Source organism: Tachyglossus aculeatus, chromosome X4, assembly GCF_015852505.1.
Source record: "Tachyglossus aculeatus isolate mTacAcu1 chromosome X4, mTacAcu1.pri, whole genome shotgun sequence".
Taxonomy (NCBI): Eukaryota; Metazoa; Chordata; class Mammalia; order Monotremata; family Tachyglossidae; genus Tachyglossus; species Tachyglossus aculeatus.
This window is the reverse complement of record NC_052098.1, coordinates 50,330,566-50,349,719: the sequence shown is the minus strand read 5'-3', so window position 1 is coordinate 50,349,719 and position 19,154 is coordinate 50,330,566. Positions and strand designations below refer to the sequence as shown.

At 43.1% G+C, this 19,154-nt stretch overlaps 1 protein-coding gene across 2 annotated transcripts in view; it reads left to right on the top strand.

The window, feature by feature from the left end:
- Positions 1-2,053: 2,053 nt before the first annotated feature.
- The window catches only part of ABCA1 (ATP binding cassette subfamily A member 1), a 115,108-nt gene continuing 98,007 nt past the window's right edge, over positions 2,054-19,154 (top strand). For both annotated transcript variants that reach the window (XR_005456595.1, XM_038769501.1), the window contains exons 1-3: positions 2,054-2,192; positions 11,913-12,006; positions 18,938-19,079. Coding sequence is in view for 1 of the 2 variants with exons in the window: in XM_038769501.1 (XP_038625429.1) it covers positions 2,127-2,192; positions 11,913-12,006; positions 18,938-19,079 (302 nt within the window). In the remaining variant the exon portion in view is untranslated. The remainder of the gene's footprint in view (positions 2,193-11,912; positions 12,007-18,937; positions 19,080-19,154) is intronic.

The window sequence follows — 19,154 nt, the reverse complement described above, 5'->3', positions numbered from 1 at the left end:
TTTTCCATTCCCTCTCCCCTACTCCCCATAGATAACTACTGGGAAGTCTTCAAACATTGCTCCCACTGAGTAAACAAGTCACAAGCTAATTCTTGTTTGGAGTTGATTATCTAGGGCCAAAAATCTCTCAGGGAGAGAAGAATCTACAAAAACACGTTGAGAGCTAGGATTGTGGAGGGAAAGAAGCATCATGATGTAGAACTAGTCATAAAGTTAGGCCATCACTAGGTAAATCCTGATGACTGGAAGGATTTTGTTAGCTTTATGGATTTGATTTGGTGATTTGCTGTAACTAAACGGCTTCATCGATGATGCACTTCCTTTCCCTTAAAAGTGTTGTGGTGCCTTTGGTGAATAGTCAACGATACCATGGATTCCTACTCCTTGATAGAATTGCTTGGAAGCCATGTTATTGGTGGAACCAATATGTTTTAAAGGTCATTCTTTTGGGTTACTTTGACCAACGGTTTGCAGGAGGTTGAAATATCATGAGTCACATAAGGGGTTCAGATGAAGCTTTCAATGCCTGTGGCACTTCTTTTCAAGGTTTCCTTGTTCAAGGGAACCAAAATTCAAGTAATAGTAAGCCAAATGTGTATTATACATTTACTCTTGTTAGAAATTTTAACACTTTATGATCGACAGTATGATTATAATAGTTATTAGATGGCATCAGATCACATGACGAATGGAGTGTTGCATTTCCTCCTGACTTCAGGGCATTGCTATTTGGCTGTCCCGCTGCTGACATCTCAAACTTCACGTGTCCAAAATAGACCCAAATCCTGTCCTGTCTTTGACTGTCCCATCACACCACTATCCTCCCTGTCTCACAAGCCCATACCTTTGGCTTAACTTCGACTAATCTCTCATTCAACCTCCATATTCAATCTGTCACCAAATCCTGTCAGATCTACCTTCGCAACATTGCAAAAATCTGCCCTTTCCTCCCATCCAAACTGCTATTATGCTGATCTAAACACTTATATCCCACCTTGATTACTGCATCATCATCCTCGCTGACCTCCCTCCCTCCTGTCTCTCCCCTCTCCAGTCCATACTTCACTCTGCTGCCCCGGTTGCTTTTCTTTAAAAAAAAAAAAAAAAGTTCAGTTCACATATCTCCACTCCTCAATTACCTCTAGTGGTTGCTCATCTACCTCCACATGAAACAGAAACTCCTTACTGTCAGCTTTAAAGCACTCGATCAGCTCTTCTGCCTTCCCTCACTGATTTCCTACTCCAACCCAGCCCACACACTTAGCTCCTCTAACACCAACCTACTCTATGTACCTTGATCTCGCCTATCTCGCTGCCGACCCCTTATCCACGTCTTCCCTCTGGATCTGTTCCCTTTAAGCACTTGATAGTCACCCCATCCTCAACCCCACAGCACTTAGCTACATAGCCATAATTTACCCTTAATATCTGTCTCCCCTCTAGACTGTAAGCTCCTTGTGGGCAGGGAATGTGTTTACCAACTTTGTTGTATTGTACTCTCCCAAGCACTAAAGCCACTGCTCTGAACACAGTAAGTACTCCATAAGTACTCCATATTACCTGTATATATGTATATATGTTTGTACATATTTATTACTCTATTTATTTATTTATTTTACTTGTACATATCTATTCTATTTATTTTATTTTGTTAGTATGTTTGGTTTTGTTCTCTGTCTTCCCCTTTTAGACTGTGAGCCCACTGTTGGGTAGGGACTGTCTCTATATGTTGCCAATTTGTACTTCCCAAGCGCTTAGTACAGTGCTCTGCACATAGTAAGCGCTCAATAAATACGATTGATGATGATGATAAATACCATCGATCAGATGACTGTCTTATCTGTTGGAGCACCGTTTCATTGCAGTAATTGTTGCTAAAGATTTAAGAATGGAAAATGAGATTCTGGATGATTATCATTGGCCAAGGTCTGGGAGGTGGATGGTCTTAGGATAAGGGACTAGGGTACTGGACCTCATTGGTTTTGGATTTGCTGTATTGACTAATGGGAACTCTCCTCCTCTCCTGTTTTATCTTCCAGTTAATGACCAGCCACAGTGTCCCTGCAGTGCGCTGTTGCCACTGCCCCTGTCACACCAGGGGAGCTGAGCCTGCATGCTGAGGAAAGATGGCTTTTTGGTCTCAGCTTGGATTGCTGCTTTGGAAGAATTTTACTTTCAGGAGAAGACAAACAGTAAGCTTATGTTTCTCTGTGACTTTTTTTGCCTCATAAGTTGTTGAAGTTTTCCAAAGAAAACATTTTTCTGGAAGGGAACGGTAGAGGGGTGTCGTGACTCTTGTGTGTTACTTACTCCCAAGGAATGACTTGGTCTCCAGTAACAGTGGAGGGAGGTAGTTGATGGTAAGAGGATATGAATGCCTCCCAGAAGGCTGAAAACGAGGGTGATAATAAGGTTGGTCTGTCTTAACGGTCAGAGTTGGCATTCTCAAAGGTAGATATTGAAGCCACTCTAAGGACTTATTCGTGGACACCCACCCTGGAAGTTTGGATGTCTCAAGCACTTAGTACAGTGCTCTGCACACAGTAAGCACTCAATAAATACGATTGAATGAATGTCTGGCTCAGCCGCCAGCCCTTAAAAGCAGTAGAATTGTGCATGCCCACCCCGTTATTCAGATCGCTAGCTGCCCCTGGGTGGTGTTCTGCATTTCTAGGCTACCTGTTTGAGTTGAGCTTGAGTTCCTTGCAACTGAGTGCTGTTTCTGAGTAATGTGTATATGTGTGGGGGTGGGGGGGGGAAGGGGGAGGATATGGGTTTTTGAGTGTAATATTTCAATTCTTGACTGGCTGGTGTCCTTGACACAAAGCCTTATCTAGGGATAGGGACAATCTTGTTTCACACTTTCATCAGAGGGACCAAGGATTAATTTGTTCCTTTTACGTCAGCTGTGCCCTTCTCAGTCCCATAATTCCAGTTTGACACATGGGACATGGAAGTTTCTTTGGGGATTGTAATAATAATAATGATAATGGTATTTGTTAAATGCTTACTATATTGCAAGCACTTTTCTAAGCACTGGGGCTCACAGGCTTAATCCTCATTTTACAGATGAGGTAACTGAGGCACAGAGAAGTTAAGTGGCTTGCCCAAGGTCACACAACAGACAAGTGGCAGAGTTGGGATTAGAACCCACATCCTCTGACTCCCAAGCCTGTGCCTTTGCCCCTAAGCCACCCTGCTACTACTCTATTAGCGGCCCTCTTGACCTTGAGCGGGTCAGTCAACCCCTGTCTGTTTCAATATCTTCCTCAATTCCTTGGGGGTAATAATACCCCCCCACACCCCCAAGGAAGGTTAGTGAAGACTGCACTGAAAAGCATACAGTGAACGCCCCGGATCAAAGGAAGCAGTATTTATGACTTTATACCATATTGGGGATCACAGTTAATTCCTACATTTATTAAGAATAAGTAAGTGGGCGCACTACACTAATAATAATAATGATGGTATTTGTTAAGCACTTACTATATGCAAAGCACTGTTCTAAGCACTGGGGGGATACAAGGGGATCAGGTTGTCCCACGTGGGGCTCACAGTCTTAATCCCCATTTTCCAGATGAGGGAACTGAGGCCCAGAGAAGTTAAGTGACTTGCCCAAAGTCACACAGCTGACAGTTGGCGGAGCTGGGATTCGAACCCATAACCTCTGACTCCAAAGCCCATGCTCTTTCCACTGAGCCATGCTGCTTCTCTTTAGCAATAGTAATTACTCAAGCTCTTTCTCCAGTGGTTACATTTCTGGAAGACTTACTTGGGGAAACAGGTGGTAGAACTTCTTCTCAGTCCTGAGAACCTGCACAAAGGAATTGGTGATGCTGATGTCTTGCCTAGTGCCACTCCTCCTCTTTTGGGGTGCATGGGGTGCAACAAGCATGTAAGTGGGTAAAGGTGCACCATGTTACAAAAAGCACGCAAAGATTTTGTACATGCTGGACCCACGTAGCGCTGAACTGGGAACAGGACCTGCAGGGATAAAAAAGCGAGTAATCCATTAAACACTGTAATCGATTCATTCCTGGCAGGCAGTTGCCTTCAAGGATGTCAGTTATTTTTTTAGGATTCCTGCTATCTCTGTCCTCCTCTCAGAATACCCGAGGTGGTTCCTCGGTCAGAAGCCTTCACTACTCGGTCGTACTGTCCCAAGCTCTCAGTACAGTGCTCTCACACACAATGAGCGCTTAATACCATAGAATGACGGATTGATCAATTGACCACAGATGGGATAGCTCCAATAGGCTTTCCTCTACTTGCAGATCTGTGACTAGAACCCAGGTCCCCCCATGTTCAGAGTCAGACTCTTTCCACTGAACCAATAATAGAGTTTGGAAGAAACTAAAGGGCAGGGAGCAATAGCACATTTCTATGTAGGCACCTTCAAAAATTTGTGATAGAATAGTAGGTTGGGGTCAGCAAGGAAACCAGAGTTCCATCAGGCAATACTATTTATTGAGCACTTAATTAAGAGCATAATCCCAAGCACTTGGGAGAGTACAATAGGGTTGGCAGACATGATCCCTGACCTCAAGAAGTTTGCAATCCAGCAGGAAAGACATAAACTAATAAACAGATTGCAAGTAGGGACCTGGGTTCTAATCCAGGTTGGCAATATCTAATATATGTTGCCAACTTGTACTTCCCCAGCGCTTAGTGCAGTGCTCTGCACACAGTAAGCACTCAATAAATACAATTGAATGAATGAATAATCCAAACTCTGCCACATGCCTGCTGTATGACCTTGAGCAAGTCACTTCACTTCTCTGGGCCTCAGTTACCTCATCTATAAAATGGGGATTAAGAGCATGAGCCCCATGTGGGACAGGCACTGTGCCTGACCTGATTAACTCGTATCTACCCCAGTGCTTAGCACAGTGCTTGGCACATAGTAAGTGCTTAACAAGTACCATTAGGGGGAAAGCAACAAAGATTAATGATATGTGCATAAATGCTAGGAGTAGGGTAGGTGGGTACCCAAAAGCGGGAGACATGGAAGTGCTGAGGTGGCAATAAGCAGGGGGAAATAGGGTGGGAGGGAGATGAGAGATTAATCAGGGAAGGTCTTCTGGAGGAGATGTGATTTCACAAAAGCCTTGAAGCGGGATGTGAAAGAAGAGGGAGTTCCCAGCAGAAGGGAGGGAGGGAGCAAGAGGTTGGCAGTAATAGAGACGAAAATGAGCCCCGATTAGTAGGTTGGCTTGAGAGGACCCAGGCATGTGAGCTTGAGTGTGGTGGGAGAAGTACTTCCCTGATGTGTGATCTTTGATAAGTCATTTAATTTCTCTATGCCTCAGTTTCCTCATCTGTAAAGTGGGGATGAAACACCTCTTCTCGATCCCCATTAGAGTATGAGCCCCATGTGAGTCAGAACCGTGTCTGATTTGATTATCTTATATCTTCTGCAGTGCTTAGTGCAGTGGTTGGCACCTAGTAAGGCTTAACAAATACCGCAGTGATTATTATTATTTTTATTATTAATAACTAGAGGGGAGAGAATTTATTGAATGCCATAAAGCCAATGATCAGGAGTTTCCGCTTGCTGTGACGGGAAGTTGGTAACCATTGGAGGCTTTTGAGCAAAAAAAAAAATTGTTTTAGAAAATATCTCCTTCCCAGTCTGAGTTACTGTGCACTTAGAGTGTTAGTTTAATATGGGTAGGTTTCAAGAAGTAACCTGGAAGAAGTGAAATGCAATATATAACATGGTGTGGTTGATTCCCTTTAAAAGGAAATCTTCGTTTGGGTCTCCTCTACAATCAATCAATCAATCTGCAGTCAATTGATTACCATAAGAAGCTTACAAGTGTAGGAGTTACAATGATGAATATTTGAGGGGATAGACGGCAAAAGCCTGGGGATTGATCCTGGGACTGGGGCTAAATATTGCTTAACTTTCTTTAAACGTTTCTTCCTCTTTGAGCAAGTCTAGTATTGTGTCCCAACTACCTCTTGTCACCCGTCCTAATTTCTAGAGGAAATGCATTTTGTTGTATTTAATAAAGGGAAGGTTGTTTCATCTTCGGTGGCAATCTTGAATCTCTGGACCTTAGGTCCTGGGGAATATCTCCCTTGCCTGATGAAAGCTTGCAGTTCAGAAAGTTGGAGCTGGATTGAAGACAGAGAGCAAGTCCCTGTCCCATCTCGCTCAAAGGGACTGTTGACTACTCCTTTATTGAATCAAAAAAGAGGACCATTTGGCTTTTACTACTGATCTTCTTTTGGGGGGAAGGTGACTCTCTTCTGAGGCTTCATTGCCTTTTGGTTAAAGGTAACAGCAGTAGCCCGCTTTCCCTCCTCACTGTTAGCCCCTCGGGGGCAAATGCAGGATATGTAATTGTTTTAAGGGCTCATTAGTTACCTTTCACTGAAAGCCTCAAGCAGAGATGGCTTTAATTGCTTTCTTTTTTTCCTTCCCTATGGCTCAAAGCCTTGTTAATGATTCCTCTGTGATCTTTCAGATAGGGCACCGGGAAGGGAAGAATATTAAATTAAGAAACTCCAGAGTGTAGTTATATTACAATTATTACTCTACTGGTAGATTTTTGCTCCCTTCATTTTTATTGTTGCCCGATGATTTCTTTTGGGGTAGAACTTTTCTTGCTTTTTGTATTTTAGTCGGGGCAATTGGTGGGTTTGGGAGGAGGAGGAAGGGAGGCTTTCCTGTTGTATCAACCCAGGGTAGTGGTCAGTACATGGTATGTCCCCCACCCCCTTTCTTTTCTCTTGGAAAAAAAGGGGGAGTGCACCGAGATTAGAATTGCGAAAATTGGGTGCAAAGCTCAAATTCGCGCAAATCTGTGTGTGGGTGGAAGCCATTCAGTATAAACAAGGTTTTTGAGGGGGGTGGGGGTGGACTGGATTTCAGAGGATTTCAACTCGAATATCTTCCCTTTGGCTGTAGATAGAAGGGGTTGAGGAACAGGCCCTTGCTAGTAATAAACTGGGGGACAGGAGGGTGTTAGAATAGTGCAGAAATCTCAATGCCTTTCTTACAATATACTACAGAACATCCTAACCAGCGGGCAGTGGTTTTTTTTAAATAAAATTTTACTGGCTTCCCCACTTATCCCCATTAAAGAAGGGAAGCCAAGCTCAGGGGGTCATATTTCTGCTAAAATAGACAATTTGAATGTGTTATATTATCTGTTTTTGCTGCTTGCTTTACTGGCAAGGAATCAGATCTATAACTGAGAGCAAGTTGGAGATGGGCTATACCAAGTGCCAATTTATATTTCCTGAGGCTTGTCTTTCTCGATTTAACTAGCCTTGGGGGTGGGGGTAAAATGGGGGAGTATTTTATTTTACACAGACAAACATTTGTAGTGGCTTGGTTTTCCTGTTCCTTTTCTGTCCTCCCGCCATTTATTATAGAACTGAATTAATTTGTGCTAAATGACTGTGATGTTCTCCACACCATATGAATTAGCAAAAAACTGAACAAAGGGATCCCAGGAAAGCTAAGGAAATAGACACTAACAAAAAAGAATGAAAAACGCACAATGTTACCCGTTTGTTTGTTTTTTGAAAATGAAATATTACATTTGTTTGTGGTCGGTGGTGGTGTCTGGGGCAGAATTAATTTTTGAGAAATCATCAGAACCCACCCTAGGAAACCTGTCAATTCAGCCTATCAATTAGATGGTAAATGTACAGGTAGGTGATTGACAGATTGATTTACAGGCTTTCCCTTGCCTTAAAGTCCTATCACCCTATTTCCTTGCAGGCACACTGAGAAAGTGTGTGTGAGGGAGGGGATGATGCTCTATGCAGCCTCCAGAAACCAAACAGGGTGGTGACAAAGTGGGGAGAGCTGCACAGAGCTGGTGCTTGAACTCCGGGCAGCAATTTTCCATCAGGCCGATTTGCAGCCCAGTCTAGACATCATACAAGGGTTCAAGCATATGGATAAGAATATCCCTTTAGCTCCTGCTGAATATAAGCTATTTTGAATCCTAATGTAATGAATTGCAACAAAGAGCACTAGTATCAAAGACTACTGGTTTGTGAGATACGCCTAGAGCCATTAAGGTTTATGCAGATTTCTTGAATTTTTTTTTTCCAAAGGTGCAGCAGGGTTGTCCCTTTAAGGCAAATCTCCGTGAATGATGAGCAATTTAAAGATCTCTGCCTTTCTTATCAGGAGCCCCCACATGACAAATGTGTACACTTGTTTTCAACTGAGTTCTGAAAATCATTGAAGGAGAATTTAGGTATATTTAATGGAAAAACTAAAATGAGCCAAGTAATATATGCATCGCATACGAAAGTCAAAATATCAAGAAAAGCAAATCTGTAGTTTAAGTAAAAATCCCCTTTACAATACTGCCCTTGATCAGGACAGAAAACAACTTTTTTGGCATAGTCTTCCATTTTAATTTTAGTCTTTTGGGATGTATATAGTTAAGGATTGATAGTTTAATTTGGAGGGTAAATGCTTATCTTGACATTGGGGATCAATTTATCAATTAGAGGTATTTATTGGGAACTTACTGTGTGCAGAACATTGCACTAAGCATACAACAGTTGGATGGACACATTCCCTGATCACATGAAGCTTACAGTCTAGAGGGGGAGACGAACATTAAAATCAATCATGCATATGTATGTAAGTGCTATGGATATCAAGTGTTTAAAGTGTCCAGACATAGACAAGGCAGAAGGGAGAGGGAGTAGGGGAAAAGAGAGCTTAGTTAGGGAAGGCCTCTTGGAGGAGTTGTGGTTTTTAGATGACTTTAAAGTGTGGTGGGTGAGTGGTGATTTGTCGTATACCAAGGGGGTGGGAGTTCCATGCCAGAGGGAGGACATGGGCAAGAGGTCAGCAACAAGATAGAGGAGATAGAGGTGAACTCGATCGTCTTTATTAAGTGCTATGTGCCAAGCACTGTACTAAGCACTCGGGAGGGTACAGTATAACCGAGTTGGTAGGCACGTTCGGTGAGTAGGTGGGCTGTGTTGTAGTAAGAAATCAGCAAGGTAAGGTAGGAGGAAGTGTGCTGATTGAGTGTCTCAAATCTGATGGTAAAGAGTTTCTGTTTGACGCAGAGATGGATGGGCAACCACTGGAGGTTCGTGAGGAGTGGGGAGACATGAATTGAATGGTTTTATTTTTTTTAGAAAAATGACCTGGGCAGCAGAGTGAAGTATGGACAAGAATAGGGAGATCAGCGAGGAGGCTGATGCAGCAGTCAAGGGGGATATAATAAATGCTTGGATCACCATGGCAGCAGTTTGGATGGTGAGGAAAGTGTGGATTTTAGCAATTTTGTGAAGGTAGTACCGACAGGATTTGGTGACAGAGGGTGGGAGGCAGAGAAGGAGCTGGCAAAAGAGACTGAGAAGTAGTGGCCAGAGAGATAGGAGGAGAACCAGGAGAAGACAGTGTTGGTGAAGCCAAGATTAGATGGTTTCCAGGAGAAGGGGTTGGGCCACAGTGTCAAAGGCAGATGTGAGGTGAAAGAGGATTAGGATGGAGACCTTAGCAGAAAACAAAAACTGTGCATATGATTAGACCTTCAGAGGTAGGTTCAAAGAGGGAGAAATACTTAGGATTTTCTCCTGTTTGAGGAAGGAGAGTTCTGTGTTGAATGTCAGGGACTAATTTTAGAGACTCACTATACAGGAGCAGTCTGGATTATATCTTGCCCTGAGATACAAATCTTACTCCTGGGAGCATTTGGAAGGAACATCATGTTCAGCAAGCATGAGATTTGTCAGTTTGTTTTTTTTCAAGAGTGATAGTTGAACAAATGATTTCCACACAAATTTAAAATTGAGGTTTATAAAAAGTATAAAGCCCTCGATTTCTTATGACATTAATTTATGTCTTAATTTACTTTTGGTTCATTTCAGTCCCCATTAGTATGCATGACTAGAAATCCATAATTTCCAGTCCTAGATTTACCAGACAATGATAAATGCATTTGAAAGAGACTTGTAAATCTTTTAATTCAACGCAGTAAAAATTTTAGACCAAATTCACAGCCCTTTTACCATCTTCTCTGTCTGTTGGTCTGGCATCCTTTAATATATACATAAAAATAATAATAATAATTGTGGTATTTGTTAAGTATTTACTGTATGCCAGGCACTGTACTAAGCACTGGGCTGTATACAAGCAAATCAGGTTGGACATAGTCCCTGTCCCATATGGGGCTCCCAGTCTCGATCTCCATTTTTCAGATGAGGTAACTGAGGCACAGAGAAGTGAAGTGACTTGCCCAATGTCACCCAGCAGACAAGTGGTGGAGCCGGAATTCAAAACCACGACCTTCTGACTCCCAAGCTCATGCTCTATCCACTACGCCATGCTGCTTCAACGAGAATGCAGGTTTTCATCATGGGTGTCAGATAGAACCTGATGGCAAAATTAGGGAATGATTTTCTGATAACACATGTCAGTCTGGCTGGGATGCGATGTGGTGTCAAAAGAAACAGTTATGAGCATATGTGTCACATCAGGCATGGGGCAAGTACTACGATGCAAGTTTTCCTTAATATGGTGTTCTATGCCCCCTGCATTATGGGAGAACTGAGTGTGACAAGTGTGGAGAGGGCAGCAGATTGGGACTTTTATTTTTTTATAACTTTAGATAAATATCTGTTCCATAGTGACTCCAAAAAGGAGCGAATACAAATTAATCTGTATCATTTGGTTATATAAATACTAGGTTGCTTCAAGTCAGTTTTCTTAGAAACAAGGCTAACAGCAATTTAAGCAAAAAAGAAAAGTAAGCAGCATATTCCTTCAAAGCAGCATTTTCCAGAAGGAACCCTCTGAATTCTTTTTGCGTGGAGTAGTCTCAATTTTTTAGAGAATGTTCCCAACACTTCAAAAAGGAAATTCAGGGACTCTTTACCCAGTTTGTGTCTATTACATATTGAAGCTCTTTATTTCTCTTCTCTCTTCCTACTGTTTGTCTACATTATGGCTGTAAGATTGGGGCGGGGAAGGGGGAGAAATGCAAAAGTGGCTTGACACAAAATAATAATACTAATAATGGTATTTGTTAAGCACTTACTGTGTGCCAAGCACTGTTCTAAGCGCTGGGGTAGATACAAGGTCATCAGGTTGTCCCACGTCGGGCTCACAGTCTTAATCCCCATTTTACAGATGAGGTAACTGAGACACAGAGAAGTTAAGTGACTTGCCCAAAGTCACACACCTGACAAGTGGCAGAGCCAGGATTAGAACCCATGACCTCTGACTCCCAAGCCCTTTCCAGTGCTCTTTCCAGTAAGCCACACTGCTTCACTCAAGGAAAAACATAGTAAAGCATATGTCATTGGTTTAGAGCAGAAAAGTGGGAAAAGGTTAAAAAAAAAAGAGCGAGCAACCAATATAGCTTTTGCTGCTACCATGATCATTGCTGCTGCTCCTCACCATCTCTTTCAGTGCCCAAGTACTCTGAAATGGCCCATCAAAATGGGAACTACAGACCGTGGTAGTCATAGCGGCAACCGAATCAGTCACCGATACTTTTTTTTTTTTAATCTGATCTTGTTCCTGCTGCTCTTCTCCTATCTGGGCTCCCAGCTGCCTTCTGTCACCCATCATTGCCAAAGTGACCACAACTTAAAAAAAGACTTTTGTGAATCCTGTCAACCATCTGTCAGGTGGCAGGACAGGGAGTGGGCAAAAATTCATGGTAACCTTGCCTAATAGGGGATTTCAGGTCGTGTTTCATATTATCTGTACATTTCAAAAATTCATTCCATTTCTACCCTTGTTACCATAGGTAATTGAATATTGACTGTATATGGTGTGTAGAACAGCTTACTGTACTAACCTTAACTACTTTGCTGCTCCCTGCCTGAAGCCATTTTGCCGAGGAAAACTATTTTATCATTGACATCTTAATTCACTGTTCTTTTCTTTTTTTCTTTTTTTTCTTTTTCAGTTTCAGCTGTTCCTGGAAGTGGCCTGGCCACTGTTTATCTTCTTTATATTGATTTCAGTACGACTTAACTACCCACCCTATGAACAACATGAATGTAAGTACCTTGCAGAGTCCTGTGATAGATGTTTTGTCAGCAAACTAGAAGCAGGAGGGTTGTTTGGAATGTGGCAGGATCTAAATTTAAACTTTCAAGAGATACTTAAAGAGAGAAAAGTCACAGAATAGTAATGGCTGAAAGAAAGGGCTATTTAAAAAAAATGCTTGAAGGAGACATTACGCTTTAAAAGCTTTTCAAGTACTTCTTAGGGAGAGGTTTTTTTTCCCCCCTTTGAGGTTACAGTTCCGGTGTCTGTTATCTTTTTCAAAAGCTGTGATCATACCCAGCTACTTGCTCTTGCAAAGTCTGGCGTGGATCACGATCTAAAAATGTAGCAGTGTTGTGACATCATGTACTTTCTAAGAGCTTCTATGCAGCCAGCTTTGCTCGGCACTCCAGCCTTGTCCAAGCCCGGTCTGGTCTGGCACTTGGGAGGTGAGTGGCAATGGAGGATACTTGCGGCTGGGCTGAAGCAGTTTGCTGAGCTAAGTTGGCCACTGATGATGCTGAAGATAGCAGGCTCCCCTTTGCCGGGCAACATCTGTAATGTCATATAGTGGTGTCAAAAGGCCATTCCCAAAAAGGTTCTTTCTGGAAGTTTGCAGAACCTGTAGTCAGTGAGCATGCTGTTGGTAGGGCTCTGACCTCCCTGTTTGCTCTCACCGGACTCAGTGGCAGGAGCCGATGTTGAGGGAGGCTGGTTATTTAAATATTTCTAAAATGGATATTAAGGGGGCCTGTAGTGTATCTGTATCTGATAGGGGACAGAGTAGCTGAGAACTGGCTGTGAGCTGATAGGCAGCATAATTCTAGCGTTAATGAGGGCCCCTCCCTGTCAGACCACTGCAAACCACACTGGCCTAGCTCTTAGGCTTCTGCTGCTGCTGTTGTACATCTTTCCTGGGCCTGGAGGACTATTGTCGACTGGCTGTGTGCTCAAGCCTCCTCTGCCCCCCGATGGAAATTCCTCCATCTTAGCCTGAGGTTTCCACTCTTGCCGCTCCTGCTGCTGCTGTAGAGCTCCCTGGACTGGTATGGTTTCTGGGTCCAGTGGCTGTGGGGATCCAGTGGCAGTACTATTCAGGAGACCAGAGGGGGTTCCAGGCATAACTCTGTCTCCTCTCCTGACTCTGCTTCAGGGTTCCAGGCCCATCCCCCTCATCTTTCTGCCCTGGCTACATTAAGCCCACTCCTACAGTCTAGTATTCCCCCTTACCTGGCTTTTGGGTGGGCGAAGTTTGGACATTCACAGTGGAGATATTAACCAGCAAAGTCCATCAGATTTTAAGAAAGAATCTAGATTTATTGCTAAATCCCTGCCCACTGCTTTGTCTTCTACCCAGTGAATAAAATTGTTCCAAAAATACAAGGGAAAATGGCTGCCCAAAGCTGCCTTTGACCTTGATCTGTTCTCTATCACCTCTTTCCCAATTAATAAACATCAATAATCACTTACTGATTTGCTGATCGAAGCTAGACTTCTTCAAACTCCCTTTTAAAAATTGACTCCAAAAACATTCTCTAAAACTTGTCTTGATACTCCACTGAAAAAGAACTTCTTAGTGGTGATAATGAAATCCAGATTGTTCTCTTTGCAGTGGAATAGAAGCACATTCTTTTTCCTCTTTTGGAAGAGAGTATGTTGTTTGAGGAGAGGCAGGGAGTATTTTATTCCAAAATGTCAAGTTGCAATTTGAATTAAACATTATTTAAAATGCACTGAACCATGAATGGGGACATCTTAATAATAATAATAGTATTTGTTAAGCACTTACTTTGTACCAGGCACTGTTCTAAGCCCTGGGGTAGATAGAAGATGATTGGGTAGGATACAGTCCCTGTCCCACAGAGGGCTCACATTCTTAATCCCCATTTTACAGATGAGGGAACTGAGGCACAGAGAAGTGAAGTGACTTTCCCAAGGTCACCCAGCAGACTAGTGGCAGAACCAGGATTCTTAGTCCTATTTAAATTGCAAAACTTATTTCTTTCTGAAATATTACTATGTGAATACATCCATCAAAGAAATTTATTAGGCTTCTCCTGTCAAACTGTCCATGGCCTCAGTCAGCTGGATAGAGCAGGGCTAGCCAAGGAGGGGCTGGGAAAACAGAAATTGCCCAGTGAGCAATGTGATGCCTTTGGAACATAGTCTGAGCATTGCCAGGTGTTGCACATCACTCCAAAAGTGAAGGTTTGAGCAACGAGCTAGTTAGTTTGTTCCATATTCAACCTAACTAGATGATTCAGGCCCCAAATCCATTTAGGCTACTTCTGTGGACTGTCAATTGGATAACCGCTTGGGCCTTCTCTTCACCTGGGCCTTGCAGACTCACACATTGGATCGACCATCATCGTTCCAATACCTGGCATGAGGAGATCCAGGTAGCCATCCTTTCCTTTAACCCCTGGGAGCAGGCCACCTCTTCACCTGCCAAGCAACACACTCCTTTTCTTTTGCCTTCCTCTCCCTTGACCCTGTTCCGTCACCTTCCCCACACTGCATGGCTGCCACAGGGTGAAGTAGGGCCGGGGAGATGGAGAAAGAAGGAAGGGGCAGCCGCTGAGTTCAAGGCTTGGTCTTAAGGGATTCCTATGATTCAGCAGCAGCGGTCCAGAAGCACACAGAGTCCCAGTACAGTCCTACTCTGGACCTTCTCGATGCTGCGGTGTCAGCTTTCGCTGCTATATTGCAACGCCTGAGATTTCCTGTAGAAGCAGCAATTACAAAATCAGGGTCATGCTGACTGAAGTGTTACTGCTGCTGACTGATGCTTCCCCGAAGTCGAGGACTAGTTTGTGGACCTGGTGACCTCCCTACCTGCCCCCTCTCACCACCATGCTGCCCTGAAGAAGGAGTAGAATCATGGAATGACCATTAAATTAAAGTGCCATAGTTATATGGAGTGGGAACAACCGTATCCTTTTTCTTAAATGTGCTTAGACCAGCTGCTTCACTCATTTCACCCTTGTTCTCCCATGGCATAATAGTCGTTTCATTTTATAGGATGACTCGCCCAACTCTCCAGCTTTTATGTCTGCCCTCTTCAGCTGCTGTTCCTCAGCTCACACATTTTGCTCTTTCCAAGATCACCATACTGTACCTTTGCTAGCATTCCCGGCAGTAAAGTAGCCTTGTAAAGAAGTTCAAAATATGAGCTGCTCACCTCTCCCTGGAAGTGTAAAGGCAGCCAAATGAATGAAATTTATTTTCTCCCTTTTTCATCTGGCATACTTTAGTTCTTGCCTTGGGTGAGAGGCTATTTCTGAGGTTGCTATAACAAATGAGTATATATTTGATCATGCTTAGAATCACCTAAAAAATTGCAACATCAGGCGTTCAGCTCTACTGTTGATGTGTTGAGAGTTTGTATGTAATTTTTATCAGTGTGGAGTACATTACATCTAATTAGGAAGTAACACTGGCAGGAATGTCACTGGATGGGAACATTTACTTAATCAGTTCTATTTATTTTTTCTGTCACAGTGAACCTTGGAGATCTTCTATTTTGTGAAATATGCCTTACATAGGTTGGAAAATAAAATATTTTTTTCCCGTTTTGAGCCACTTTGTCCCAGTAACATTCTGTGCCCCATTAGTTCCAATGGACCTACTCTCTTGGTGCATCTAGTCATGTTGGTCCAGAGGAAAGAATACTATTCTGACAGTCAGTAGACTTGGTTTCTAGACCCGGTTTTCCTACTAGGACTGTGCTATCAGAGGTGAAGGTTTCTGACTGGAGAATCACATAGGACATTCTTCAAGGAAAAGCCCAGGAGGAATTCTGAAAAACAGTTGGCTAACTAGAGTGGTGAAAACCATGGCAGCTAGCAAGGCAACCATCTGCTGGGTCGTGGCAGTGCAGTACAGTGTGGACACTGTGCTGCAGTCCTCTTAGCAGCTGAAGGCTGCATGGCCTAGTGGAAAGTGCATGGGCCTGGGAATCAGAGGTCCTGGCTTCTAATCCTGGCTCCACCACATGCCTGCTGTGTGACCTTAGGCAAGTCGCTTAACTTCTCAGCGCCTCAGTTACCTCATCTGTAAAATGGGGATTAAGGCTGTGATCCCCCTGTGGGACAAGGGACTGTGTACAACCCAATTATCTTGTATCTACCCCAGTGCTTAGAACAGTGCTTGGCACATAGTAAGCACCTAACAAGTACCATAATAATAATAATTTATTAGAATGGGTCTTGTACATAAGTGCTAAATAAGTAAAGCGCTTATTTATTGAGCGCTTACTGTGTGCAGAGATTGTACTAAGCACTTGGTAGAATACAATATAACAGAGTTGGTAGATTTGTTCCCTGCCCACAATGAGCTTCACTAAGCACTACACCCTTGATGTTGATTTCCTTGCCGTAAAACTATTAGGGCTGAACCAGTAAAGTAAGTAGATCTCTCTCCACACTACCCACCCTCCTAGACATAGGTGATTTTTCTGCCTCTCCTAAACCCTTAACCCCCAAATCCATCCACAATGACTTTTGCAGGGGTTTTTTGTTTTGTTTTGCTTCTTACTTTTTGATGGCTCACTGTCCTCACCTCTTCTCCCCCCAACCCCTCCCACCTACACTCCTTCCTCCTGGCTGGGCCCAGGCTCCATAACGGAACCTGCTTACCATTACTTTTGTTTGTTTCAAACTTCAAGCTTCCATGGATGGCCCTCATGTCCCAGGTAATTCAGGGAGTTGAGGGTTTACTGGGAGTGTAAGAATGGAATATACATGATTACAGATATATAGACGTCCACTTAATATCCAGATTGGGTGAGCAGAGACCACCTGCCTCTTACTTTTCTAGAACATTGCCTAAGTGCAGGGCTTTTTTTCCGATAGGAACCCATTCAAGTTCCTTTGTAAATGTTGAGGTGATAAGAACCGAAAGGTGTATGCCCAATCAAGTAGTCAAGAACAAAGCGGGAAGCCAGGAGACCAAACTAATAGAGACTAAGAAGAGCTGAGTGAAGGATGCAGGTTTTCATACAGCTGTTCGCCCAATTTCTCAGCTCCAGTCTCCAGGAAGAATCCTCTCCCTACTCTTAACCAGATTCAGATCTGAAGTCAACCATTCTGGAACCTTATTTTATAGGAAAAAAAAAATAAAGCACAGTTTAGAATAATTTATTTCTGTTGAGCTGTATGGGCCTTCTCAGGAGAGATCCAAGCATGGTCAACAGATCTCTAAAAACATGACATTTAAGGTGTCTACTGTCCCATCAGCCTCTTCACTGACCTCCATGCCTCCTGTCTCTCCCCACTCCTGTCCTTACGTAATAATAATAATAATAATAATAATAATGGCATTTGTTAAGCGCTTACTATGTGCAAAGCACTGTTCTAAGTGCTGGGGGGATACAAGGTGATCAGGTTGTCCCACGTGGGGCTCACAGTCTTCCTCCCCATTTTACAGGTGAGGGAACTGAGGCACAGAGAAGTTAAGTGACTTGCCTAAAGTCACACAGCTGACAAGTGATGGAGTCAGGATTTGAACCCATGACCTCTGACTCCCAAGCCCAGGCTCTTTCCACTGAGCCACGCTGTTTCTTCACTCTGCCACCTGGATCACTTTTCTAAAAAATCCATTCAGTCCGCATCTCCCCACTCCTCAGAAACCTCCAGTGGTTGTTCATCCATCTTCACATCAAACAGAAACTCCTTACCATTGGTTTTAAAGCAGTTCACCCCCTCCCTCCTACCTTACCTTGCTGATTTCTTACTACAACCCAGCCCATGAACTTAGCTCCTCTAACGCCAACCTACTCACTGTACCCCAATCTTGCTGCTGACCCCTTGCCCATATCCTCCCTCTGGCCTAGAATTCTCTCCCACTTCATGTATGATGGACCTCCACTCTTCTCCACCTTCAAAGCCATTCTAAAATCACAAGTCCTCCAAGAGGCCTTCCCTGACAAAGCTGTCTTTTCCTTTACTCCCTCTCCCTTCTGCGTCACCCTTGCACTTGGATCTGTACCCTTTAGGCATTTGATATTCACCTCACCCTCAGCCCCACAGCACTTACGTGCCAATCTGTAATTTATTTTCATGTTCATCTCCCCATCTTCAAAGCCCTCCTGAAAATCCACCTCCTCCATTGCCGAGGTCTTGTCTTTTCCACAGCTATCCTTACTGTTTGATGCATACAGTAATCCCATAGCAGTCACGGATTTTTTTTCGTTCATGGTTTCTCCTATTTACTGTGGGCTGTATCCATACTCTTCAGTGACTAGCAGGCATCTTGTCCACTCCCCCTGCCTCCCCTTCTCCCCGGGAAAGCCTGGATGGGCCACAAATTATCGGATAAATTTTCTAGTTTTAAATGCAGCTGCTGTTAGGGACAGAAGGTATTCCAAGTGGTTTCTCTAACCCATCTCCTACGAATGCCAGGGAACTATTGTATTTCTATTTACATATCCATTAATTCATTCCCCTATTCATTTTTTCCTACTCTTACCAGATTTTCAATGACTTTTCCACCTGCTACCACTGTATGTAAACTACTCCATTAGACTGTAAAATTCTCAAGGTCAAGGACCGTGTCTTTTATATTGCACTCTCCCAAGCACCTAGTTCAGTGTTCTGCCCACACTAAAATGCTATCGAATGAACATGCATATGGAACAGTGGTTTTTCTGTCACCTCAAAAACACTGTCTATTTATAAATCTTTTCTGTAATTTTTTCTTCCTGAGGCTGGTGGACATAACCAATTACATTTTCAAACTAAATTAATATATGTCCCTTGACTGAGAGATGGATATTCCTTTCTCTGCACCTTTGTAATTAATATAAAGGTGTTGTTCTACTTATCTTTTCCCATATTTGAGCATTTTGGATGACATTCTATGTCTGTAAAACATGAGCACTGATTGCAATTTGAAAAGCATAAAATAAATTTTCCCACTGCTTTTCCCTCTTTATTTCCATAGGCCACTTTCCAAACAAGGCCATGCCCTCTGCAGGAACACTTCCTTGGGTTCAAGGGATTATCTGCAATGCCAACAATCCCTGTTTCCGTTACCCAACCCCTGGGGAGTCTCCTGGAGTTGTTGGAAACTTCAACAAGTCCATGTAAGTACAAATCTGCATTCCTTTCTAATCATATCCATTAAATGTTTTCCTAGAAAATGTTAATTAAGAGTACCG